The 26,342-nt window shown below is 39.5% G+C and overlaps 1 protein-coding gene across 1 annotated transcript; it reads left to right on the top strand.

The window, feature by feature from the left end:
- Positions 1-210: 210 nt before the first annotated feature.
- Positions 211-26,022, top strand: STEAP2 (STEAP2 metalloreductase). Its single transcript, XM_054726215.1, has 7 exons — positions 211-335; positions 601-656; positions 12,359-12,883; positions 15,348-15,875; positions 17,993-18,157; positions 20,157-20,304; positions 25,779-26,022. The coding sequence occupies exons 3-7, from the start codon at positions 12,392-12,394 to the stop codon at positions 25,970-25,972; spliced, it is 1,527 nt and encodes a 508-aa protein (XP_054582190.1). The 5' UTR covers positions 211-335; positions 601-656; positions 12,359-12,391; the 3' UTR covers positions 25,973-26,022.
- Positions 26,023-26,342: the final 320 nt, after the last annotated feature.

The raw sequence follows: 26,342 nt of genomic DNA, 5'->3' as shown, positions 1-26,342 counted from the left end.
TCCTCCCCGAGCCGCACCGCTCTCCCTCCCCGCCCGCCGGGCCCTGGGTCCGCGCTCCAGCGGCCGATCGAGCTCGGCACGGTCTCGGAGCGCAGCCCCCCGCGGTGCGTCACCGCCAGGCCGGCCCCCGCCGCCGCCCCCTCCCTCCGCCTCCTCCCGGCCCCACGCGATCCAGCCGGGAGAGGCGGGGAACCGGGAGCGCGGCCGCCGCGCAGCCACTCCGCAGCCGCCGGCCGGAGGCGCAGTCCCTAGGCCCCGAGCCCGGGCCCCCGGGGAGTCGGCGGCGCCGCGGGAGACCCGCAGGCTGGCCCCTGCGCGGCGCGGAGGGCGCGGAGGTGAGCGGGTCGGAGGGGGCGCGCGGCGAGGGGAGGGTCCGGATGCAGTGGGCGCACCGCGCCGGGTCCTCCCTCCCCGGATCCCGGGTCCTCCCTCCCCGGATCCCGGGTCCTCCCTCCCCGGATCCCGCGCCCTCCGCGGGAGCCCGTCCCGAGGGGCGGCTCCCCGATCGCGCACCTGGGGGTGGGGAGTGGGAAGGCTCCGGAGCGGTGTCGGTTCCACCGGTTCCTCCCCTTACTCCTCTGGGTCTCCCCTCGCTCCCAGGTAGCCCGGAGGTTGGGCCCAGGAGGAAGGAGGCCGGGATCGAGACTTCGTCCCAGGTAGGCTGTGCCCCTGCGAGGAAGGACTGGCAGGCACCTTGGCCTCCCCGATAGCCTGTCTCCCCACCACTTTGGGGGCGGATGCAGCGCATTTCATTGACAATCACACCATCACCGCTTTGCCAACAAGGGGGTATTGCTAGTATTTATTCATTTTGTTGATTAGCCAGTTATGTGACCGTGGTGTGTTCAGGCCATGGTGTGTTTAGAAAGTAATTGGCCTCGTCTGGAAGTGCCCTCAATTATGTTGGAGCCCAGTGTTCAGCCGCAGCCAAAACTTGTTGAAAATTATGCCCTAAAAAAATCTGGCTCTTAAAATAGGGCAGAGAGATCAAGAGAATCTTTGTCAGGAGATTTCCATTACTCCCACCCTTTAGGGAAGAATTGGTGTCAGTTTTTACTCCTCCTCAGGCAGTTCATGTTTTAGGTAGACAACCTTACTTCAGGCCATGGTTAATTATTCGTCATTATGGGTGAAAGGGGGAGAAATGGAACAAACTTCTGACCTTTCCCCCACCTTCGTGTCTCTGATTAGATTACAGTCCCGTTAGCCGCCCCACTACTGGGAACCTTGTTAGTTCTCTCCAAACCACTTCGGCGATCCCCCCACTCTCCCCCGACCCCACACACCCTTTTTCCACCTTTATTATTTCTTTGCTGTGTTCATCTCCATTTATTTTTTTTTCTTTCTCTAAGGTGTGTATATTTTTTTTTACTCTGCACCTCTCCCTCTGTTGTTTCAAAAATTAAAAGCTGTTTACAGAAGAAAAATGCCCATCCTAGATAATTTTCAGAATATTTAGAAACAGTTTGCAGTTCCTTTCTCTTAGCTAATCAGTCTTTTGGGGTTTGAGGGAAGAGGCAATATCAATAATGATAAATTGAGCTAATTGTGCAAAAAGGAAATGAAAAGCTATATCTAAGTCACTTTTTCTTGCAGTGATGACATGGAAAATATACTTGTAGTGAGTGAACATAATTACTTTTTAATACTGAAGAAGTAGCACAGATGAAGGCAAACAAATGTTTACAGAAAGGATCACAAATGAGTTAGAAAGATGAGAAAGAAGGCAAACCGGAAGTTTAAAAGACGAGGCCTTCAGGACATCAGGCGATACATTTATTCTGTGCTCAGCCAGTAACCATGACATTCACATAACCATGATATTGACATATTAATTACCTGCTTTGGGCCTCCATGTCTTGGTCAGTGAAAAGAGGGATCTTACCTAGAGACCTATTACATTTCTTTCGGTCCTGGCGTTTTTTGATGCATACAGCAGCAAAGAATATTTATTGGATTCTTATTTACTATATGCCGGGCATTGTGGAGGCAGTGATGGACCAGATAAACCTGGTTCTGCCGCCAGGAAGATTTTTGTCTGGTGGGGGAAATAATAGTGAATAAAGAAACAATGGCATAAGGTAATTACAAAGGAAACATAACAAGAGCGGAAAGGAAAACAAAGCAAAACTGTAGTGACTCATTCTGTTCAAGAGACATAACAGCATGTGAAAAGTTCTCCACATGGGAACCAGAATGGTCTTTTCTTACTTCTAGAAAAGGATGCTGTGTCTGGACCATCTATGATAATAACAGCGTAATATGCTAATTAGACCGGATGTCCTTCCGGATGAAGCTGGGGCAGCGAGGGAAGCCCTGGTCCCAGGTGCCAAGGGAAGCCCGTGCTGGCAGCCAGGGGAAGGAAGGCCTACTCTTTTTTTTTTTTTAATTTTATTTTATTGTTTAAAGTATTACATATAGTAGTACATATATCTCCTTTTTTTTCCCCCCATAGACCTTCCCCCAGCCTCCCCTATCCCCTGTCGCATGCCCTCATCCCACCCCACCCCCAGTGTCTTGTGTCCATTGGTGTGCTTATATGCATGCATACAAGTCCTTTGATTGATCTCTTTCCCCCCCTCCCCAACACTCCCCAGTCTTTCCACTGTAATTTGACAGTCTGTTCGGTGCTTTACTGCCTCTGTGTCTATCTTTTTGTTCATCAGGTTATAATGTTCTGTTATTTTCCATAAATGAGTGAGATCATGTGGTATTTTTCTTTCATTGCCTGCACGGATTTCGTACATCGGGCCTCTGGTAGGGAAGAACAGTCATACAGGATGGGACTGAGAGGTGTGCAGGGGCTATCGAGTTCGTTTGGGGCCTTTTAGGTGTTGGTCAGGAAGGTAGCTATAGTTCTAAGTGCCACAGAAGACCATTGAATTTTAAAGAGGGAGAGACATCATCTTATTTTCGTTTTAAGATGATCTTAGCTGCTCTGTGGAGAATGATTTGGGAAGAGGCAAAGGAGAACGTAGAGAGAGACTTTATCAGGAAGTGTTTGTAGAGTTTGGATGAGAAATGCTAGAGACTGAATTAAACTGGTGTCAGTGGAGAGGGATTTAAGAAATATTTTGGAGAACAGGAGTTGATGTGGATTGTACGTCAAGGGTGAGGGAAAGCCAGGACTCAAGAATGACTCCCAGATTTTTGACTTATGCAACTTGTAGGTTATAGTACCATTTATTGAAATGAGAAAATCTGGATTATTTTATTTAAATTCTGTATTGTTGAAAGTATTGCATATGTCTCCTTTTTCCCCCATTGACCTCTCCCAGGCCGCTCCCACCCCCCAGCACATGCCCTCACCCCCCTACTGTCTGTGTCCATTGGTTATGCTTATATGAATGCTAAATGATTTTAAATATTTTTTTAAAAAAGACTTGGAAACAAAAGAATTTAATGTTGGAAAGGACTGCAGGAGTCAAGTACAACCTCTTTGTTTTCCTTTTTAAGAAATATTTTTAAAATGTATTTTTATTGATTTCAGAGAGAGGAAGGGAGAGGGAGAGAGAGATAGACACATCAATGATGAGAGAGAATCACGACTGGCTGCCTTCTGCAAGCCCCTACTGCAGGTCAAACCTGCAACCCTGACATGTGCCCTGACCAGGAATCAAACCTTGACCTCCTGGTTCTTGGGTAGACCGACACTCAACCACTGAGCCACACCGGCGAGGCTTTTGTTTTCTATTTTACAAAGGAAGCAGACTCAGAAAACAAGTTGATTTCAGAAGCTGAGGCCTGTTCTTTCTTCTCGACATCACATAAACAAATCTTCCATAATTACCACAGTAGTCTTCTCAGTTATTTAGTCTATATTTCCTATGAAAAACATCAAATGAAAAGATAGCGAGACTAGTCAAAGCGTGGCCCATGGACCACAGCATCACCTGGTGAGGCCCACAGGCATCACCTGGGAGCTTGGGAGAAATACAGAACCTCGAGCCTCATTCCAGAACTAGAGGACCAGAATGCATTTTAACAAGATTCCCGGGTGATCATACTCACATTAAAATTTGGTAGGCGCTCTTCTAGAGCCAGTCAATCCACTTGGAAACTCTCGTCTGCTCAGGCCAGCAGAACCTAGGGGTGTCTGGAGAACTAAGAGGAGCCCCTTGTCAGACAGAAGGAAGAGATACCTCACTAGAACATTCTGAATTCTGCATGTTATGCAAAAACAGGAACAAAGTATGCTGTGTGGAGGGGTGACACATTTTAAGGAAAGTGAAGAGAAAATTACAAAATAGTGAGTGGATCTACAATGCTGTTACTGCCTGAGTGGAAAAAGAGAAAAGACTGCATGTAAATTCTTCAGCTTCCCCCATCCAAAGGCAACAGTTGTTCTCCCACTAGTGTTATTTTTTCATGATTACAAATGTGGACCCTGAGAAAGAAAATACCTACTAAAAAAGGCTCCCCGTGGCTGACTGGGCTCAAATTTTAAAAACAAACAAACATACAACAACGATTCAAAACAAAACAAAACAGAGCCTAGCAGCCATTTACACAGGGGCCTCTTGTGCAAACTGAACTGCCTGCCTGCCCTGTGTTTCTGCCATCTGAGCCAGGCCTTATAAAGCAGTTCCTGGAACCCTATTTCAACCAATAGGACTGAGGCTTTCCCTCAGGAGCTGCACAGCTGTAGCCCCATCAGTTTCTTCACTGACCAATCAGAGCAGCTCCATTCTGACCAATCAGCACAGTGCCTTTTGGACCAGTCAAACTGAGGATTTGGAGTCCTCATTTGCATGAGTTGAAGGGGACCAAGGGCAGAGACATCTGTCTATATAAGTCAGCTCCCCTCTGGTTCTGAGAATGCACTTTCCCTTTCCACGGAAGACTGTTTTCTGGCTGGAGCAGAGCAGAGCAGGCCAGTGCAGACTGGCGCAGAATGGAGCAGACCAGCAAAGAGCAAAGCAGACTGGTGTGGAGCATAGCTGACCAGCCGGGAACAGGGCAGAGAGGTCTAGCCAGAGAGGGTGCTGGCCTTGGGGGCCACCTCACAGCCTTGCTGTATCACAGATGAGCTGTTTTGCACTGAATCAAGTTTCCTTCTTCACTGAACCCCAAATTGGGGATTCCTGTTGGCATTGAATTGGCGCCAAGGAGGACTGGTTGACACAAACAATAATGTAAAGAGGAGCATAATTGAGGATCAAAAAGCCACATAAGTTATCTCCAAATACCAGAATAAGTATTAGGTTGAATCCTGAAACTTTTAGTAGAGGTGTTTTCAATCTTGGCTGACGGTCTCTAAAACAAAATCTTGATGTCCAGGCTGAATTCCAGACCAAGGAAATAAAAATCTGAGCAGATGGGTGGTGGTGACTAGGTATCACTATGTTATAAAGGTCCTCGGTCAATTGATTGTGCAGCTCAAGTTGAGAACCCCTGCTTTAGTAGGTCCTTCTTCCTTGACGGAAGAGGCAGCTCTGAGATTGCAGTTCTGCCTGTACACTCACCCAAACGGTGGGATCCCCTATTTCTCTCCTAGCACCAAGCAGAGTCAGCAAAACTCAGGTCACACTCTGCGGTGTGTATGAAAGCCCATGGGGCTTTCAGAACATTAAGGGAGGCAGGATTTTTTAAAAGAGGCACTTACTGTTGGCCAATTTTGTTAAAATGTGAGTAAAAACAGTTACTGCTGATGAAATGTTCTAAAATTGGATTGTGGTGATGGTTGCATAACTGTAAATTTACTGAGAATTATTAATGTATACACTTAAAGTGGGTAAAATTTATGCTGTGTAAATTACACCCCAATAAAGCTTTTTTTCAGTTGCTGTGTATGCGTCCTCATACTTGATTTCAACATATAATTAGATAGGAAGCCATTGCCTGTTTTGTGTAATTGGAGTGTCAGTACCTAGCCCGATGCCTAGTGGATAGGGCCGATGATGATGTTGGGTTGGTGAATGGTTGGGGATGGATGGATGGATGGATGGATGTCATTATGATCCTGGGTTGTGACCTCATTTCTAAATTGATGTCAATCACCAGAGAGCCCTAAAGTTTATAGCACTCAGTGGACATTAGTGCCATTTGTAATCTATTTTGTGTTATGGCATTGAAATTAGGGAAATGAGTTTGTATAGGCCTTTCATAGGAGATTTTTTTTTACAAGTGACTTACTGCAACACAGAAAAAGTTGTATTCGTTAGCCAGTAAACATATGCATCCGTATCTCAATACCGTCTGCAACAAGGTTATTGTTTCTTTATCTTATAACTGGCAGTTTGTAGTTTGTACTTCTTTAACCCCTTCACCTATTTTGCCCATCCTCCCACCCCTCATCCCTCTGGCAACCACCAATTTGTTCTCTGTTTGTATGAGTCTGCTTCTGTTTTATTTTACTTATTTATTTTTATTTTTTTAGATTCCACATATAAGTGAAATCATACGGTATTTCACTTAGCATAATACCTTCCAGGTCTATCCATGTTGTTGCAAATGGCAAGATTTTGTTCTTTTTTATGGCTGTTTCCATATCTTGGCTGTTGTGAATAATGTTGCAGTGAATAGAGGGATGCACATTTCTTTTTTGAGTTAGTGTTTTTGTTTTCTTCAGGTAAATACCCAGAAGTATAATTGCTGGGCCCTATGATAGTTCTGCTTTTAATTTTTTTGAGAACCTCCATACTGTTTCCATAGTGGCTGCACCAGTGTCCATTCCCACTAGCAGTGCACAAGGGTTCCTTTTTCTCCACATCCTTGCCAACACTTGTTATTTTTTGTCTTTTTGCTAATACTCATCCTGATGGGTATAAAGTGGTATCTCATTGTGATGTTGAACAACTTTTTTCCCCTCTCCCCTCCCTCCCTCCCCGCTTCCTTGAATAACTTTTTATATGCCTGTTGGCCATCTCTATGGCTTCATAGACAATGAAAAAAAATGTCTGTTAAGATCTTCTGCCCATTTTTAAGTCAGATTTTATGTTTTTGATATTTAGTTGTTCCATATACTTTTTAATCACTGTAGACCAGCGATAACTTTATATTTGGAAACCAGTGCCCTAACACTTTTAAGGTAAGGTCACAAAAAGCCAAATTTAACGTAGGGTCTTTATAGTCTTAAGCGTAAATGAACCTGTAATGCACTGTCATTAATGTGGCTTGAAGCAGCCCTGTGTAACTTATTTTTATTTTAAAATTTTTTTATTGATTTATTTTAGAGAGAGAGAGAGAGAGGAAGTGGGAGAGAAAGAAAAACATCCATTTGTTGTTCCCCTTATTGATGCACTCATTGGTTGCTTTTTGTATGTGCCCTGACCAGAGATCGAACCCGCAACCTTGGGGTAGGTATCGAGATGATGCTCCAACCCAGTGGTCGGCAAACTGCGGCTTGCGAGCCACATGCGGCTCTTTGGCCCCTTGAGTGTGGCTCTTCCACAAAATACCACGTGCGGGCGCGCACGTACAGTGCGATTGAAACTTCGTGGCCCAAGCGCAGAAGTCGGTTTTCGGCTCTCAAAAGAAATTTCAGTCGTTGTTCTGTTGATATTTGGCCCTGTTGACTAATGAGTTTGCCGACCACTGCTCTAACCAACTGAGCTACCCAGTCAGGGCCAGTCCTGTGTAATTTAGAGATGATTTTGTAAGTATAATTTTATATATATGAATGACTTGGAGTAAGGGAACACCATGAGGTATTTCTGTTCCCTGATTTTCTAGAGCAAATACGCTCTTAGCGTACAAGCTAGTTCTTAATGGTATGATGATGTGAGGTTTTTTTTTTTTCTGCTTTTAATTCTACATACAGCTTGTGTTTTCCTAACTAGAACGTAAATCCTCGAGTGTAAGCGCCATGCTTCTTTTGTCCTTTATCTCTCCTATGCAAAGCACACAGTGGCCCCCGTAAATTCATGCTGGTCACACAGCAGGGTAGGTCTGTCTTGCCAGTTACAGTCCCATCATTTCTTGTCAATGGAGATGTACAATGTAAGGTTTTTAGTAACTTTTTTTGTAAAGACAAGGTAAACCTCCTTCAGACATTGACATTATTCATTTTTTATAACCCCATTTTTTTTGCAGATGTCACAGTTTTAATTAACTTCAGCTCAGCAGTTAACCTAGTGATCCAAATGGTAGCTTAGCAAATTTGGAGTTGATTGATGAGATCTGGTCCCCGTGTGTCCGCACTAGATCGTTACCCATAGTTTGTGGGAATGAGTCGCTTTTAGGCCTGTGTATGGATGCGTTCCACAGGACACCGGCCCTCTTCTCGGCCCTTTCTTCTTTCTTCCCTCTAAAAAGCAGGCGCTCTGCAGAGTCCTCAGAAGACAAATGGGTTGTTAGCTGGGTTTCCTCCAAAGTTACCCAGCAACCATTCATGTTTTGTTTTGTAGTATTAATAAATTTAATTCCCTGTTTGCTTTTGATCCAAAAATATGGAATTATTTCAGCATTTTACCTGTTTTGTAGCTAGAATTCTTAAGCTTATAGCTCTGGATTTATCTAAAACTATCCTAAGCTGTGATTCACATTGTAACTATTTAAGGTTAGTATTGATTTTAGAGAGTATAGTTACAGGCGACAGTTGGAGATCTAAACAATTTAAAGATCTCCCCTAAAATGTTTGCCCTGCAGTTTTAGAAGGAGCCGAGGTTGGAAGACTAGTATTTAAATCCTTGTTGGATCACTACAAACTGCATTGACTTAAGTAAATCATTAAAATTCTGAGTCTCTTTCCCCATCCTTAAGATGGGCATAATATGTACTCCACAGGCATTTGAGAATTCAATAAGATAATATTATATATGAAAAACTTGTGCACTATTAAATAGCACACATATTTTAGTACTGTAAGCTTTCAACAATACACAAATAACCCATCTCTCAGATCCTTTACAAGTTTTTTTTTTTTTCTCTTTCTCGTGGGTACTTTTACATTCCTTAAAACTATAACGAAGAGTCTCATTTATCAGGCCAACTTTTATTTATAGTTACAGTCACACCATTAAAGGGTTCAGTTAGAACTTGCCATTATAGAAATATAATGTGAATAAGGGTCAAACATGTTAGAACAGTTGCCCGTAAATATGGATAAAAATACATGTTACAGTGGGAGGCCCATTAGGTCCTAATGAATTTTTATCTGTTCACATTCTGATTTACTGAAGGGGTTTGAATTTGCTTTATAAAATTAGCAGATAACTGATACTGTTTTGCTTTTAGTTTGAAAAGACCTTGATCATCATGATAGATTTCAAGATTTTGCAATTCTGAAAATTGCAAATACTATTTTGGGAGATGCAACAATCTCTACTCAGAAGTTAGGACTAGGGTATATGACACTTGGGTTCCTGTGTGTAAGCTTAGTAACCCTTTTACCCTTAGACATTATATAGGACTAAGGGTAAGTTGGTCAATTCAACTTGAATTGTCGAATGAAATGATCATTCATTAAATTACTTCTGGTTCTTTTAACTGCTCCTGAATAGTGAAGACAACCCACCACTTCTCCAAGAGGAGTTGATGTTTTTGTACTACCCTGGTCCATCTGACCCCCTCTTGGCCTTCTGGGTACCTGAAATCACTCCAGGGAAAGCAGCTAATTACCATCCCTTCTCACTTGAAAAGTGTGAAATGAAGCATGTGTAATAGATTAAAAATAGTGAGTTTTCTCCTTTCCCAGGATCTGAGTTAGACATTAAGAGTACTAGGTAATGCTGAGGAGTAATGATATGGCCAAAGAAGACTATACTAATACTAGAGGCCCGGTGCACAAAATTCATGCACTAAGCAGGGGTTGGGGGAGAGTTCCTCAGCCTGGCCTGTGCCCTCTCACAGTCTGGGACCCCTTTGGGGATGTCCGCCTGCCAGCTTAGGCCCAATCCCCCTCAGACATCCCTCTCGCAGTATAGGGCTCTCACAGTCCGGGACACACACACACACACACACACACACACACTCACACTCGCTCCTTACCGCCCACTTACAGTGGAGGCAGGAGAGGCTCCCACCCCCACCGCTGCGCTCACCTGAGAGCTTGGCTTCTGGCTGAGCAGCGTTCCCCCTGTGGGAGCGCACTGACCACCAGGGGTAGCTTCTGCATTAAGCGTCTGCCCCCTGGTGGTCAGTGCACATCATAGTGACTGGTTGTTCTGCCGGTCATTCCCCTGTTCAATCGATTTGCATATTAGGGTTTTATTATATAGGATGGGCACACCTCTACCCCTTTTCCCTGATGCCCAAAGAAAAAGCCCTTTCTTAAATTCCTTACATTTGCCCAAATGACACATGCCTTAGCTCCGTGGTCAGCAAACTGCGGCTCGCGAGCCACATGCGGCTCTTTGGCCCCTTGAGTGTGGCTCTTCCACAAAATACCATGGCCTGGGCGAGTCTATTTTGAAGAAGTGGCATTAGAAGAAGTTAAAGTTTAAAAAATTTGGCTCTCAAAAGAAATTTCAATCGTTGTACTGTTGATATTTGGCTCTGTTGACTAGTGAGTTTGCCGACCACTGCCTTAGCTGAACTGCATGCACATGGATTCTAATCCTAGCTCCCTTACTTTTTCTCTTATGACCTTGAACAAATAAATTATCCTTTGCTTGTCTTAATTTCTTCATCTTTAAAATGGGCATCCTGTGGTGATTGTGGGAATTCAATCAGTTAATATATAAAGCACAACAAACCTGACAGAGAATATGCTATAATGAGTATTAGGTTATATTATTTTTTCTTTCTAAAGATTAATTTGCCCTAACCGATTTGGCTCAGTGAATAGAGCATCGACCTGTGGACTCAAGGGTCCCAGGTTCGATTCCGATCAAGGGCATGTACCTTGGTTGCGGGCACATCCCCCGTAGGGCGTGTTGCAGGAGGCAGCTGATCGATGTTTCTCTCTCATTGATGTTTCTAACTCTCTCTCCTTCTCCCTTCCTCTCTGTAAAAAAATCAATACAAAATATATTTTTAAAAAATAAAGATTAATTTACAGGGTTTTTTTGAGTCATTGTATGTGATCCACTTCTAGGATAAAAAGTTGAATATTTTTAGCTCCAGTAATTTCAAATTTCATTTACTACAAACCCCAAAAACATGTTTTTGGAACATTCCACCTTTCCTGTAAAATCCATTAAATTCTCTGAAGTGATCCACATCTGTTTTTAGCATAAAAGAAATTGTGCAATGAGGAGAGAAAGGAAGAGTATTTTTCATTCATTCCCATTAGTGACACTGATTTATGGCAATCTGGTATTCTGGAGAAAGTTATTTCGAACATTTCAGATGTTAGTCACTTAAAGAATTTGACAAATTTCCCCAGAAAGACTAATTGTGTTGTATTCTATCCCACCAATGAATAAAAGAAGAAAAGATTTCACAAGTATTGTCTAATTTAAGTCCATAAACACATTACTAATATAATTGAGAAGCTAACTTTCTCAATGATGAGTTAGAGGATATAGGGTGAATGATAGAAGCCAATTATATTTAATTCTTTATTATATTTTTATGCCTGTTTTTCTTAAGGTATTATATAAGTGCCAAGGTTCATTAGTAGTTCATTCTCTAGTAGTTGATTTGTCTTATTCTCATTTAATAAGAGTCAGGTGTATAGGATAGTTGATAGACCACGCCAAATGACTCTTGAGAGTTTGGATTTAAAGATTTTTTTTAAAAAGTTTATTGATTGATTTTAGAGAAAGAGAGGAATGGAGAGAGAGAGAGACATCTATTTGTTATCCTGCTTATGTATGCATTCATTGGTTGATTCTTGTATGTGTCCTGACCAGAGATGGAACCCACAACCTTGGTGTATCAGGAGGACACCCTCACCAGCTGAGCTACCAGCCAAGGCCCTTTGTTTTTCATGGTTTTTCTTCTTCTGTTGTCCTGTGTGCTATAACGTCCTATCATAGTCCTTTCTGCCACTAGCAGCTTTTCTGATCTGCTGCCTCTGATCTGCCGAGAAACTGGGTAATCAGGTTAGAACTGTGTTTTTAAAAATGTTCTAGGTGAAGATAGCCATCTCTTCCTTTTGTTCCCTAGTGCCCTGTTGCTCAAAGAGGGGTCTGCAGACCAGCGGCAGCAGCTCACCGTACTAGAAATGCAGACTCTCGGGCCTCACTCCAGAACTGCTGAGTCAGAGTCAGCGTTTTAACAAGATTCTCAGGTGATTCATGTGCACATTGAAATTTGAGCAGCCCCACTTTAGCATGTCAACTCTGTGACAGTTCATTTTTCTATGCTCAGATCCCTTTTTAGCTCGCAAATTGTGTCTCACTTGTGCTCTAAGTTATATAGCTTGCTGAAATATTTTATGTCTGCAAACGAGGGCCGTATTATAATGTCTAAAAGTGTATTCCCGTTTGGTAAGAGGTAATTGATGCACATTTTATTTTCTCTCCCCTAGGATATCCCTGGTGATCTTGGAAGAGTCTGTGCCATGGAATCTATCTCGATGATGGGAAGCCCTAAGAGCCTTAGTGATACTTTTTTGCCCAATGGCATAAATAGTATCAAAGATGCAAGGAAGGTCACTGTAGGTGTAATCGGAAGTGGGGATTTTGCCAAATCCCTGACCATTCGACTTATTCGATGTGGCTATCATGTGGTCATAGGAAGTAGAAATCCTAAATTTGCTTCTGAATTTTTTCCTCACGTGGTAGATGTCACTCATCATGAGGATGTGCTAACCAAAACAAATATCATATTTGTTGCTATACATAGAGAACATTACACCTCCCTGTGGGACCTGAGACATCTGCTCGTGGGTAAAATCCTCATTGATGTGAGCAATAACATGAAGATAAACCAATACCCAGAGTCCAATGCTGAGTATTTGGCTTCCTTATTCCCGGACTCACTGGTCGTCAAAGGATTTAATGTTATCTCAGCCTGGGCCCTTCAGTTAGGGCCTAAGGATGCCAGCCGGCAGGTGTGTATTTTTAAATTTTATTCTTGTTTATCTGGTATTTTGTAGTTATGTAGTTAAACAAATAGCATACATTTAAAAACCAAATTCGGACCCCCTCCAATGATTATCATTTTGAAAACTACGTATGAGCACCTGAAAGTTCTGACCTTGCAGGGGCACACATCTTTTCTTGGACTTTTCTGTCAGAACCAGCTAATCCAAGAAAAGGCAAGGTTGGCTGATGAAGAATGGAACACACTGAGTTGATCTCTCCTTGCTTCCTCAAAAAAAGAAACAAACAGCAAGCATGTCCTTTTCTTTCGCTCCTTCCCTCCCAACCTTCTTTCCTCTTCTTTCTTCTCCCCTCTTCCTCGCTTGCAGCTATTCGGTAGCTGTATTCCATCGCTGTATGAAATACCACTTCCTGTGATCCCCAAGAAGAATGCTTGCAGAGTACCTTTTTATTTTACATAGGTTATTCATAGAATTTATTAAAATACAGTAGTACAGTTTATTTTATTTTTTACGTGTAGGTTTTAATCCACGTGGGGAAGATAGAAGCAGATTGGATTGCTTAGGTTCTCTTTTAGCCTAGGGGTTGTGTCTAGTTCACCTTGAAAATAAAAGCAGATGGGGAACTCCCTCCATGCCTTTGTGGAATGAGAGCCTTTATAAGTAAACATATGAATAGTGCACCTTTAAGGTGTGATTCTTCATTATAATTAAGCATGATGACAAAATACTTTTGTCCATAAAGATAGTTGATTAAGAGTCTTAGAAAATAAGTTCAAGTATTATATCACTGTATGCTGCATGTCAGTCATGATGGCCATTCACTCTCGGGTCTTTAATTTGGAAGGCTAGTAAAAGAATATATATTTTCCAATTTTCCTAAAGGCTATTTCTGAATCCTTTTTTTCCTTTTGCATATCCACCAAAGTTTAGCAATGGATACAGACTGAATTAGAGATAAGCCTGAATTTAATCCTTTGCCCATATTTGTGATCATTTTAATTCTTTAACAACAACAACAACAAAAAATTGTGGAACAATGATTTAATTCAAAGGGAGCTACAGAAATAGTTTCATTTGTATTTCATACTACTCGTGTCCTTGTTATGAAAGTTTGATTTATACTTTTAGGTTTATTACAGAATTTCATAATTTATAGGATTTTTTCCAACAAATAAAAGAGTTTACTTCATCATTGTCACAACTGTAATAAATTAATGTAGAATGCTTTTCCTTATTTCTTTGTTATATAGGTATTGTCCCCCACTCCATTTTAGAAGTTCATGAACATGTGTATAATATATAGACTTTGTCACTCATCTGCCTAATATTAAGTAAAATTAACAATGCAAAGAGCTTTACATTGTCAGCATAATATAAATAGATTTAGCATGCCAGTGTTTCGGTGTGGTCTGTTCTAGAACCCTTATATAAACGTCTTCAGGGATAAATATATTTAGGAGTCTGTTTTCCCCAAACATTACTTAATAGCAGTAGTTTTCTAGCCCTCGGTGAAAGGACCTACCTGTAAGTAATAGTGGCTCACTCTAGCAATGCATTTGGTGCTCAGAAAATATTTGTTGGATTCTCACCTGCAGTAGTATATCTAAGAGGTTGTGGTAGTCTGAAAGCCCATCCCCAACCCCACCCATCTCATCATTAGTGTTCCTATAGAGTTAACACCTTAGTGTTAGAAAATGGCAGTTGATTTACTTTTTAAATTAAGTAAGTCTTATTATACCATCCCCCCCCCCAGTATATTGTCATCATTTAAAGATGAAAGAATCTCATTCTGACTAATGAAATAATGTACTTGAGATAACCCATGTTTTTTTCCAGAGATACTTGGTGAATTGGTTTCTGAGCCAAAAGATACATTTTATAATACAGCATCTTGACATAATTTAGAAGTTTTAGTTGCAGATTCAGTCCTGAGTGCACACCCATCTTCTTTCTTGCTGAATTATCTGTAAAAGGCAGTGCTTGTAATCACCCTACTAGGCAGAATCACCAACCACTATTGCCCCAAAACTAAATACTATCCTGGAAAGCCTGGCGAGCCAGACCCACCCTGTTCTCAATGGGAGAGAGAAAGAGCTGGAGGGGGCGGGGCACAACCAGCAGCTCAAACTCCACCCACTGCAGCGGAGGCCTGAAATCACCAGTGCCATTGAACCACGTGATCCAGAACCTTTATTCCTCCTGCCTTCCTTCCCCTGAGGTCATCCTGACCCCAGGTTCTAGCTAGATGTGTCTGCATTTTCTTTTCATGTCATCTCACGGGACTGGGTCATTTTTAATGACACTATTGTAATCTATTAATAAATAATAAGTTAACAAATGCTTTATCTCCTTAACTTTTTGCATCACTTGGTCATCACAAGTGATGCTCCGCAGACTAAGTGGAGGGTGGGATCATCACCATTTTTACAAGCAGCAATGGTAAATGATGTGCCTTTTGTTTTCGCTGCAGGTTTATATTTGCAGCAACAATATTCAAGCTCGACAACAGGTTGTTGAACTTGCCCGCCAGTTGAATTTTACTCCCGTTGACGTGGGATCATTATCATCAGCCAGGGAGATTGAAAATTTACCCCTGCAACTCTTCACTCTCTGGAGAGGGCCAGTAGTGGTGGCCATAAGCCTGGCCACATTTTTCTTTCTTTATTCCTTTGTCAGAGATGTGATACATCCCTATGCTAGAAACCAGCAGAGCGACTTCTACAAGATTCCTATTGAGATTGTGAATAAAACCTTGCCCGTCGTTGCCATTACTTTGCTGTCCCTGGTATACCTAGCAGGCCTCCTGGCAGCTGCTTACCAACTTTATTACGGCACCAAGTACAGGAGATTCCCACCTTGGTTGGAGACCTGGTTGCAGTGTAGGAAACAGCTTGGATTACTAAGTTTTTTCTTCGCTTCGGTCCATGTTGCCTATAGCCTCTGCTTGCCGATGAGAAGATCAGAGAGATACTTGTTACTCAACATGGCTTATCAGCAGGTATGGAGCATGTTTGTTATTTATCTGATGCTTAATATAATTTGTAAACCGTAAGATTAAAAATTGGGCACAACTTTGGATACCTTGGTATATTTAGGGCAGGAAAAGTACTGTTCTTTAAATAATATTTCGTCCTAACCGGTTTGGCTCAGTGGATAGAGTGTCGGCCTGCGGACTCAAGGGTCCCAGGTTCGATTCTGGTCCAGGGCATGTACCTTGGTTGCGGGCACATCCCCAGTAGGGGGTGTGCAGGAGGCAGCTGATTGATGTTTCTCTCTCATCGATGTTTCTAACTCTCCTTCTCCCGTCCTCCCTGTAAAAAAAAAAAAATCAATAAAATATATTTTTAAAATAATAAATAAATAAATAATGTTTCTGCATAGAGTTACATGGCTAATGCAAAATCATTGAGGGTGAAAGCTGCAACCATCCCTTTCTTTGCAGAATAAAAGCAGAGAAATAAAGGATTAGGGTTTTTTTTTCCTTTTTTTAAAAAAAAAAATTGATTATAGAGAGAAGAACTGAGAGAGAGCAAGAGAGCATTGATGTGAGCAGAAATGTAGATTGGTTGTTTCCTGCACATGCCCCAACCAGAATCCCAACTTGGGTATGTGTCCTGACTGGGAATCAAACCTTTTGGTGTATTTGACAAAACTCCTACCAACTGAGCCACACAGGCCAGGGCTGTTCTTTTCTTTTTAATGTTATTGCAATGATTGCTTTCAGTACTGAACAGTTCATTATTTTAATGTTTTATAATCGGCTATGTCCCACAAAATGTTAAGGCAGTTCTCAGTAAATGTACACAATAAAATTAGAACCAGTGAAAACATAAAGCAGAATAGGAAGGCCATATCAGAAGACATATGCTTACAAGATTTTTGTTATCAAAAAGCAGGAAGGATACCAGTTCCTCAGGTGAAGCTTTTCTAGCACTTAGCTCAAGAACATCGCAAGGAGAGCTTCATGGGGGGAGCTTAATGCTGGACTAGACTGAATTCCCCAATCGCTCCCACTCAGCGAATGTAAAATAAAGTGTACCATGGGAGCTCTTGGATGTAGCATTTCTCAGTGAAAGCCGAGGACACCGCACCAAAACAAATGTGTAAACGCTTTTTCTTTTTATAAGGAGCCGAGGCATCATGGGCCAAGTATGGAGCATCTAGTACTTACATGTGTTTCAACAATTTCAACCTAAAATAATTTTGGGGGAAAAAATACATGAATGTTTTTAAGTCATTCTTTTTCTAAAAATACTACTTCTCTTAACTGAATAGGGAGGCTTTCGTATCAGCTCCCCAGCTTCCTCCTTCAAGTCATTTGCTCAGATCTCACCCCTCCGTGAGGCCTACATTAAACACCATTTTAAATTCTGCTACCTACTTCCAACTCAACCCCGGGACTCCCAACCCCTCTTACTCTGCTTGATTATATATGAGTTATCAATGTAGTTATTATATAGGAATGAGGCAAATGGACAGTTGGAAAAGCATATTAAATAATGAGGCAATTCAAGTGGATAAATATTTGCATTCAGTAGGGCTTTATCCTCAGGGAAATCTCAGCTTCCTGTGGAAAAGAAGGTAAGAGGAAAGAGATAAATCAACATACAAATACTCTTGATGTGAGAAAGGAACATACAAAAGTAGTTTAGAAATTCCTTTTCCAGGTTCTAAGTTGAACTAAGTCCAGAATGTACCCAAACAATTCAATCAAGTTTAAATCAACTTGTAAAAGTACCTCAAAACTAAGTCTAACTGCCAGTACTTCTTTGTGTCACCTGGAACAAACCACGTGGCATTTCGTGGTCTTTGGACACCGGAGTCCCTGTAACTGTGATGCGTTACAAATGTGAGACAGGTTTACCCACTCTTCTCACACATATGCAAAGAAAGAGAGAATCCTAGTCCTGCCTTTGTTTAACTCTCCATTCTCTTTTTTCCCATGCCTAAAACAATACCATCCAGTAATAGGTTCTCCATAACAGTTTGCTAAATTGAATTAATACAACTTAACTATGTCCATATGTGATGTATTCTTATGCCAGGAGTGAACTCTGTGCTGAATCAGTTAATGTTCTACCAAATAAGGGAGACTCATGTTTGCTCTCTTGTTAGGTTCATGCGGACATTAAAAACTCTTGGAATGAGGAAGAAGTTTGGAGAATTGAAATGTATATCTCCTTTGGCATCATGAGCCTGGGCTTACTGTCCCTCCTGGCAGTCACCTCCATCCCTTCAGTGAGCAATGCTTTAAACTGGAGGGAATTCAGTTTTATTCAGGTATGTGGGGTTTTGTTTGGTGAGGGAATGGGCTGCATAGAATTACATGCGAGGTACAGTTGAATTTGAAATATGTTTCTTATGAAAAGAGCCTCTGGAAGCTGTGTTTTTGCATGTAAGCGTGGTGACCTCATATGGTTGGAGGCTAGCTTAGGCCCATCCTGGTTTAGTAAGTGAAAGACCAGTTCAGGATTCTACAGCACTGATAGCCTTGCCTGCTATGCTATGGATAAAGGTTATTTTAATCAGGAAAAAAAAAAAAAATGAAGGTGGGGATGTGTGAGCTTAGAACAAGTTGAAGCCAAAAGTCAATGTATTATTAGCCAAATGGAGAATTATTTTATATTTTGAATCATCCTGCTGTGTCCAGAAAAATCTCATTAATTTGAATTCAAGTGAGGAGGAGGTCAGTCTAATATTTAAAAGAATATTTTAAAGTAGTGACAAACCAGATAACTAACTTAATGGATTATGACAAGCAGCCAGCCTTATGAACTTGCTAGTGTATTTAGTATATAAATTATATACATATGTATATGAGTGTCTACAAAGGGGTTTATATTTGCATTTTTAAAAAATCCTCACTCCAGGACATGCTTTCATTGATTTTAGAAAGAAAAAGAGAAGCATCAATATGAAAGAGAAACATATTGGTTGCCTCCCTCATGCTTCCCAATCAGGAATTGAACCCACAACCTGGTATGTGCTCTGACCGGGAATGGGACCTGCCATCTTTCTGTGTATGGGACAATGCTCCAACCAACTGAGCCACAAAGTCAGGGCTACATTTGTGTATTTAAAAATATATAACTCAAACATAGACCCAATCAGTATTGGCTGTATCCACATGGTTTACAGCACTATAATGCCAATAAGTAACATTTGGTGATAAACTGAATTTTTTTGGGGGGGAGGCGGGGGGGTGGTCTTTATTGAGCTTTTTTTGTTTTTAAATTATCTAAAAATATCATTCAAATTAAGGGCATTTCCCTGGTCTAAATTCTTTTTTCTTCTTTTGAAGGAAAAAAAAAATGAATACTTTGCAAAGTGCTAGTTTAATCACACCTGGAAAGAAATAGAAGGGCCTCAGATGAAAGGTGCTAGATGGGTGCAAACTATCATTATAAATTTAGATGAGTAATTGCAGACAGAACAGTTTTCTGCTAGAGTTTTGATCCTTTCCCAGTGAAGTTAGATGTTACATCATTCTACAGATGCAATATTGCATTGATATAATAGAGTATTTCTCAAAGTAAACAATAGAACATCATAATTTAGGGAACCAGGAATGCTGACCTTTTAGATTTTAACTTGTAAACTGCTTAACTGCAGTGTTCTTAATAATCTCTTTTAATAAGGTCAATAAAGCCACATGCTTGAAATGCTATTTATATTACATGTTAATATATAAGGTTTTTCATATGTACCTTCAGTTAGCATGTACATATGCATACATATATATAAACACACTCATTTTTCCTATATACACAACTGGCAGAAATGTGGATAACCTATATAAAAAAGTTTAGCAGTTTTTGTCAATAACCTTAAAGTAAAGCCAGATGTTTTGACTAGCAATCCCACTATATCAGTTCTAAGGAAATAAACCAGAATATAGAAAAAGGCGTAGAGTGGCATTATGTATAGTTGAGGAAAGCTGGAAACAAAGTAAATAATCAACGAAAAGAATGGTTAAATAAATTATAGCATATCCATTCAATGGAATATTATACAGCATTAAATGTTTCATTCTCAATGACATGAGGGAAAAGTTCTTCATATAATAAATGAAATAATTCGAATATTAAACTATGCAATATGGCTTTAATTGTGTAAAATAAAGTATGGATGTAAATATATATGAAAGTGCTTAAATTGTTTAATTTAGTAGAGAACAAAAAGTAGCTCAATAATAATTTAAGATAAAATAGATTTATTTATGAATTTGAATAATTTGCTTCTTATTCTTTGTTTCTTTTTCTTCCTCCTCCATCCGAAGTCTACTCTTGGCTACGTCGCTCTGCTCATAAGCACTTTCCATGTTTTAATTTATGGATGGAAACGAGCTTTTGAAGGAGAGTACTACAGGTTTTATACACCCCCAAACTTTGTTCTCGCTCTTGTTTTGCCATCAATTGTAATTCTGGGTAAGAGCATTTTACTTCTTCCATGCATAAGCCAAAAGCTGAAGAGAATTAAGAAAGGCTGGGAAAAGAGCCAGTTTGTAGAAGAAGGTGTTGGAGGAGCAGTTCCTCATTTGTCACCAGAAAGGGTCACCGTCATGTGATGATAAATGGTGCTCGCTGATGCCATGAGAGTTCCTACTCACGCCATTATGTGTATGACTTCCTGTATCTTCAGTTGCCAGTGTGCTGTCAAATTGCTGTGGGCTGAAACTTGTTCAATGTGATCTCAGCCAAATAGTGGTAGCATTGTCTTCAAATTCATGTTCACAAATGTCATTTTTTGTCAGTATAGATTTTTGTAGTTAACTTGTTGAAATTTAGGTGTGTTGTTGTTTTTTTTGTTTTGTTTTGCACAACTGTGACATTACTGTTATTTTAACAAACTATATTCCACAATCAGGCAAAAATATTTATAGTTAATAATATAGATACAATATAATGTTAAAAACTCTTTGCAAACCAGCAGAATTTTAGGTTTTAATATAATTCAATAGATAAGTTTTTTTTTCTGAAGCTCAAAGGTTTTAATTATTATCCAGTGTAAGAATTAGAAATGCATAATCATATATTTTTAAAGAAAGGGTACATTACATTAGCATCTAGGTAAGAGTACATGGTTATATTCCTATATTTCTCTCATAAGATAGGATTTGAAGAATGTCATTGATTTTTGTGAATGGATGTGATTATGTGAACAAACACAAAACTGAAAAGACAAATTGAACCTGAAATTCTATTTAAAAATGCATTGGAGATATGAAAGATATACTGATAATGTGTACTTCATGAAAGATTTTCTTCCTTATCTTGTTACAAAGCAGTTCCATTTGAATATGTTGTCAGGGAGAAGACAGTAATTGTTGGCCTCCAAAACTGATTTTGCTAATATAGTACCAATCCTGGAAATCGTATAATTGTTTCTAGTTAAAGGGAAAATATTAGTTATACACACAGGTAGTTGTTTGTCAACTGATCTATGTTGTTGCACCTTAGCCAATCATCACACTCTATGGTGCAGGATTTTACAGAAGTTCATTGAGGGATTCTAACATGCCATGTACTGTTCTAAGCACTTTACTTGTATTATCCCATTTAATACTTAAAACAGTCCTGTGACAGGGGTAGCTATCATTCTCATTTTACATACGAGAAAACTGAAGGATAAAAAGTTAAGTAATTTGCCCAAGGTCATGGAATAGTGGCAGAGCCAGCATTTAAGCCCCAGCAGTCTTATTTCAGAGGCTGTGGTTTTAACCACTAGGCTGAATGGCCCCTGCTCCATCTATGCATTACATTCATGATGCTGATCTTTCTGCTTCCTCTTTTGTATAAAGGCATTGACATTCTTGAGAGTGAGTTGTGGTTATCAAATTGTGATACAATCCACAGTTCTTACCTTGAGGGAGAGGATGTTGCCTGAGACGTGACCCAGGAGACCCATGGCAGTCCATATGCCTCCCAATACGGTGAGGGACTCCAGCAGAGATAGGACCATGGCAATTTTAATAAATGGCTGAGGTCCTACAGAATCTTAGAAAGTCCCTGTAGGTTGGTCATCTCCTTTTCTCTTCTTGAGAAGTCCTCCTGCCTGCTCAACCATTCATTGGGGAGCAGTTTGCAAGCTTGAAGGCTATTAGGGTAAGTGGTCAATTATAAATCTACTCTGGAGATATATAATCATACAAATTATTCATAAAAATTTTCAGTGCTGACATTCCACATTAAAATGTCATTTTATTCAAACTTTGGTTAGAATGCCCTACATTTTTCCCCATATGCTCTTTCCTATTAAAATAAAACATTGCAGACAAGATACAATTATATGCACTCCTCTGGAATTATAATATTTATACACTTACCCTCTGAGGACTACTGAATCCAGCTGCCAAAAATGAAAGGGCATTTACTTAGTGGAGGCTCCCTTTCCTACCAATGGCTCTTTCCCCACTATGTATTATGTCAGTTTAATACCTTTTACTTTTTAATTGAGCTCTTCATTTTCTTTATTTTAATTATAGTATTCCCCTCTTGATAATTACTTACTTGTTAGTTCTTAGTAGGAATTCAGTTGGGTGATAACATTTAAAGGTAAACACTCGTAAACAATTGTAGTGGACTAGTGAAATTAGCATATTTTCAATACTTTCTTGTTCAAGTTTCACTGTCTTAAGACCACATGTTCACCATTTCATGTGAAAATACAATTAAATATTTTAAAAAGTTAGATGACTATTGAAGTATATTGTTGAACATATATACTAAGTAGCCAATGTATTATAAATAAAATAATCACTCTTAGAGATAAATGGGGACTTTGGAAATATGAAAAAACAGTTTATAAAAATATATATACATAAGATGTAACTTGTTTCAAATGGTATCTCCTTTTCTCCCTTACAAAGATAAAATTAGTTTTGAAGTTTTAGAATAAAGGTAGTATATTATAACTCTAAATATTTCAAAGCCTTTCTAAAATGCAAAAATATTGACTTAATTGTTTTACTCAGTTGACTTTTAATCGCTTTATTTTACTATTCCTACCTGATTATTTTCTTCATCACTTTTTTTCATAATCACTTTTTTATTACTCTGGCCTCAGAAGTAGGACTGAGTTCTGTTCTTGCTAGATGTGAGAAAGTGGTGGGTACTTTAAAGTAATAGGAATTTGTTTTCTAATCTATGCTTTGAGAAGTGCCCTGAGAAAAATTATAAGAATGTAGAAAATATATCCAGTCTTAAACCTATGCAAAAAATTAAGTAATTATTTCCTAAGAAGAAAATAATCCTGGACTGATCATGCTACTTAGCTTTTTTGTGCAGGTGTCATATGTCTCTGCTATTAATAATTTTAAGATCATGTTTAAATAAGAATATATTCATGCTAACATATTTTTCAAAGCATTTATAGAAATTTAGCTAAGATTGCCTACGTGTAGAGATTTTTATTTAAATTTTAAAATATTTTAATGTATAAATAAATTATATTTGTAGGTATTTATCGGAGATGGTTATTTTGTGCTATGTATGGGATTGGCTAATGAGCTCCAGTTTTAAACTACCTGGTTATTTTCTAATAAATTGGCATAAATAATCCTGACTTGATTAAGGTATTTTACTTTTGAAATTAATTTGATAATAGTAACATAAGGTATATTCATTCATACAGTCAGATTATGAAAATTATTTGTGTAAAAGGGCTTAAAGAATAAATCATATCCATATTTTTGTATTGTTTATCTTCTATGAAATATGATAAAACATTAATTCTTTTCATTGCCTTTTGCCATTAAACTATTTCATAATAAATTCTGTTGTGAGAATTCCTCTGAAAGAGGTTTATTTGTGAATTTTAAGATTTCTTAATGAGATATTTTAAATAAAGGGCCATAAATTATATTCATAAGTATTTCTTTAGGAATACTATAAACACTGAACCCGTGTCAGTCTATAAAATCTGTTTTTAAATAAGTAAACAGCCTAAAATGTTGTGTTGAAATTATTTTGTAAACTCATGACTTAGAGCAGTGCCAGTGTATTACAAATAATACACCTTGGTCCAGGGTTAAGATTAATATTTGTGATGTGTCATCAAGAAAAGGAGATGCTCCACCTTCCATTGTTCATACGTCAGTAAGTCAGTAAAACACATTCTATGTATTCAGTCTATGTAATGGCTCTAAATGGAACTGTAATAATTTTAGTGGAAACACAATCTGTTTGTACCTTTGAACAGTGAATTTTACAGGAATGAAAAGTTCTTTAATTTTTTTTAATGTGAAAAATTGTAAAGTGCTAATATTCAGCAATTCTGCCCATATGATACCAAAACAATGTTTGGTTCAGCCTAACACATATGCACACTGAGATTTTTGCTTTCCAGCTCAGTGGATTTTCATTCATGCAGCCATTCAAAATTAGGGCAGACTGTATGGATACTCCCAGTGACTAGCCTGGCTAAGTTAAATCACCGAAGCAGGGGCTTTTGTATGATTTCCATAATGCCAACTTCTAGGAAATATTCTCTTAAAATTTTCTTTAAATGTTTTACATAGTGTTTCAGATATCCAACCTGAACAGGGACTAGTTACCCTGCTTCTTTAAAAGCTGCAGTCTATCAAATTCCTCAACCGCCCTTGCAGTTGGTGATCCCATGTGACTAGTAAGTGTTGTCCAGAGAGATGTCTGGGGAATGTATGAGTGACTTCCTGGGGAGGCTTCCAGCATGTGTTCTTTATCTTATTCCTCCGTCTTGCGGGAATTCTGGAAATAACAGGAGCCTTGACAAATCCAAGAGTACCAAGGCCACACCCTAAGGAGGGCACGTTGGAGACTAAAAAGATCTTGACTGCTACATTACATGGATTGCCTTTTCCTGTAGTTAAGCCATTGTAAACTTGGGTTTCTTTATATGAAGTCAAAATCAACCCATTCCAGCCTTCAGTTTTTTGTCATGATACCGTTCAACACTGTTTGAATAAATGAGAATGCAATAATTCTTACCTTTAAAAGTTTTTAAAGGAAAATGTGCAGTTCATGTTAGAATTGGTTTTTCATTGTTAATTAATTATACTCATCTTCTTGTCTTCATCTTTGATTAAATATTTTTGTATCCGCTTAGAAAATAGTCTTCTTTATAACTGTGTAATAGTTATTTGCTAAAACTCTGTAATCACCAAATTATTGCTATCAAATTATATGCTATGTTTTTATATCATTCTCATAGATCTGCCTTATAAACACCTAAATAAAAAGTACTATTTAATGTGTTTTAACTTCTTTTTTGAAATGTATATAAATGAATTTTTCTATCTTATTGAATAATAATTCCAATATTTTATGGAGGCCATCTAACACTTTTTCTTTTCAGAAGTATCCCAAAAATACATGTAAATAGTTTTGGAATCCTGGGGGTTCTGTTTGTTTGTTTTTGCGAAAGTAATAATTTAAAAAAAACATCTATTTAATGAGTTGGTATTCTTAAACATTTCTTTTCACTAGCAGTTATTCTTTTTTAAATATGTTTTTATTGATTTCAGAGAGGAAGGGAGAAGGAGAGAGAGTTAGAAACATCAATGATGAGAGAGAATCATTGATCAGCTGCCTTCTGCACACCCCTACCACGGATAGAACCCCTAACCCAGGCATGTGCCCTGACTGTGAATTGAACTGTGACCTCCTGGTTCATTGGTTGACAGTCAACCACTGAGCCACATTGTCTGGGTCATTAAGGTTGTTTGTTTGTTTTTTAAACCAGGACTCAACACAATATTCAAGCTATATTCTGTAAGCTCCCAGATTGCAGGAACTCTGTCTTATTCACTACTATATTTCCAGTGACTAGTGCAGTATGGTCCTACAGATACTAACAAGATATGATAATGAATATTGATTCATCTTTACAGAAAATTGTTATTTATCACCCCACATCCATGTAGCCATGCCTGCAGTCCTCCTGCCCACACCCCAACCCATCACTACCTCCACCTCTGGCCTTGCCTCTTGGCCAGTGGCTTGGAGCTGCCCTGCTTCACCACCACCATCGCCACCACGGCCACACTGCTGTACTGAGGAGGAGAAACCAACGTCGGTGCCTGTGGACAGTGTCCGTAGAGACTCAGGCTTCCCCTGAAGCTGCCTGGCAACGCACGGGTGTTCATGTCCTGAGAGTAGAACTGCCAGTAAAACACAGGACACTTAGTTAAATTAGAATTTCAGAAAATCAACAAATAACTTTTTTTAAAAATAGATTTTTATTGATTTCAGAGAGGAAGAGAGAGATAGAAACATCAATGATGAGAGGGAATCATTGATTGGCTGTCTCCTGCACGCCCCCTACTGGGGACCAAGCTCCAAACCTGAGCATGTGCCCTGGACCAGAATTGAACCCGACCCTTGAGTCTGCAGCCAACACTCTATACATGGAGCCAAACTGGATAGGGCCAAAAAATATCTTTTTAATGTAATTCTGTTACTAATATTGATGGGAATATTTATTATTT

The sequence above is a fragment of the Eptesicus fuscus genome, chromosome 14 (assembly GCF_027574615.1).
Source record: "Eptesicus fuscus isolate TK198812 chromosome 14, DD_ASM_mEF_20220401, whole genome shotgun sequence".
In the NCBI taxonomy this organism is placed as follows: domain Eukaryota; kingdom Metazoa; phylum Chordata; class Mammalia; order Chiroptera; family Vespertilionidae; genus Eptesicus; species Eptesicus fuscus.
The sequence above is the reverse complement of the archived record's forward strand: the minus strand, read 5'-3'. Positions and strand labels throughout refer to the sequence as shown.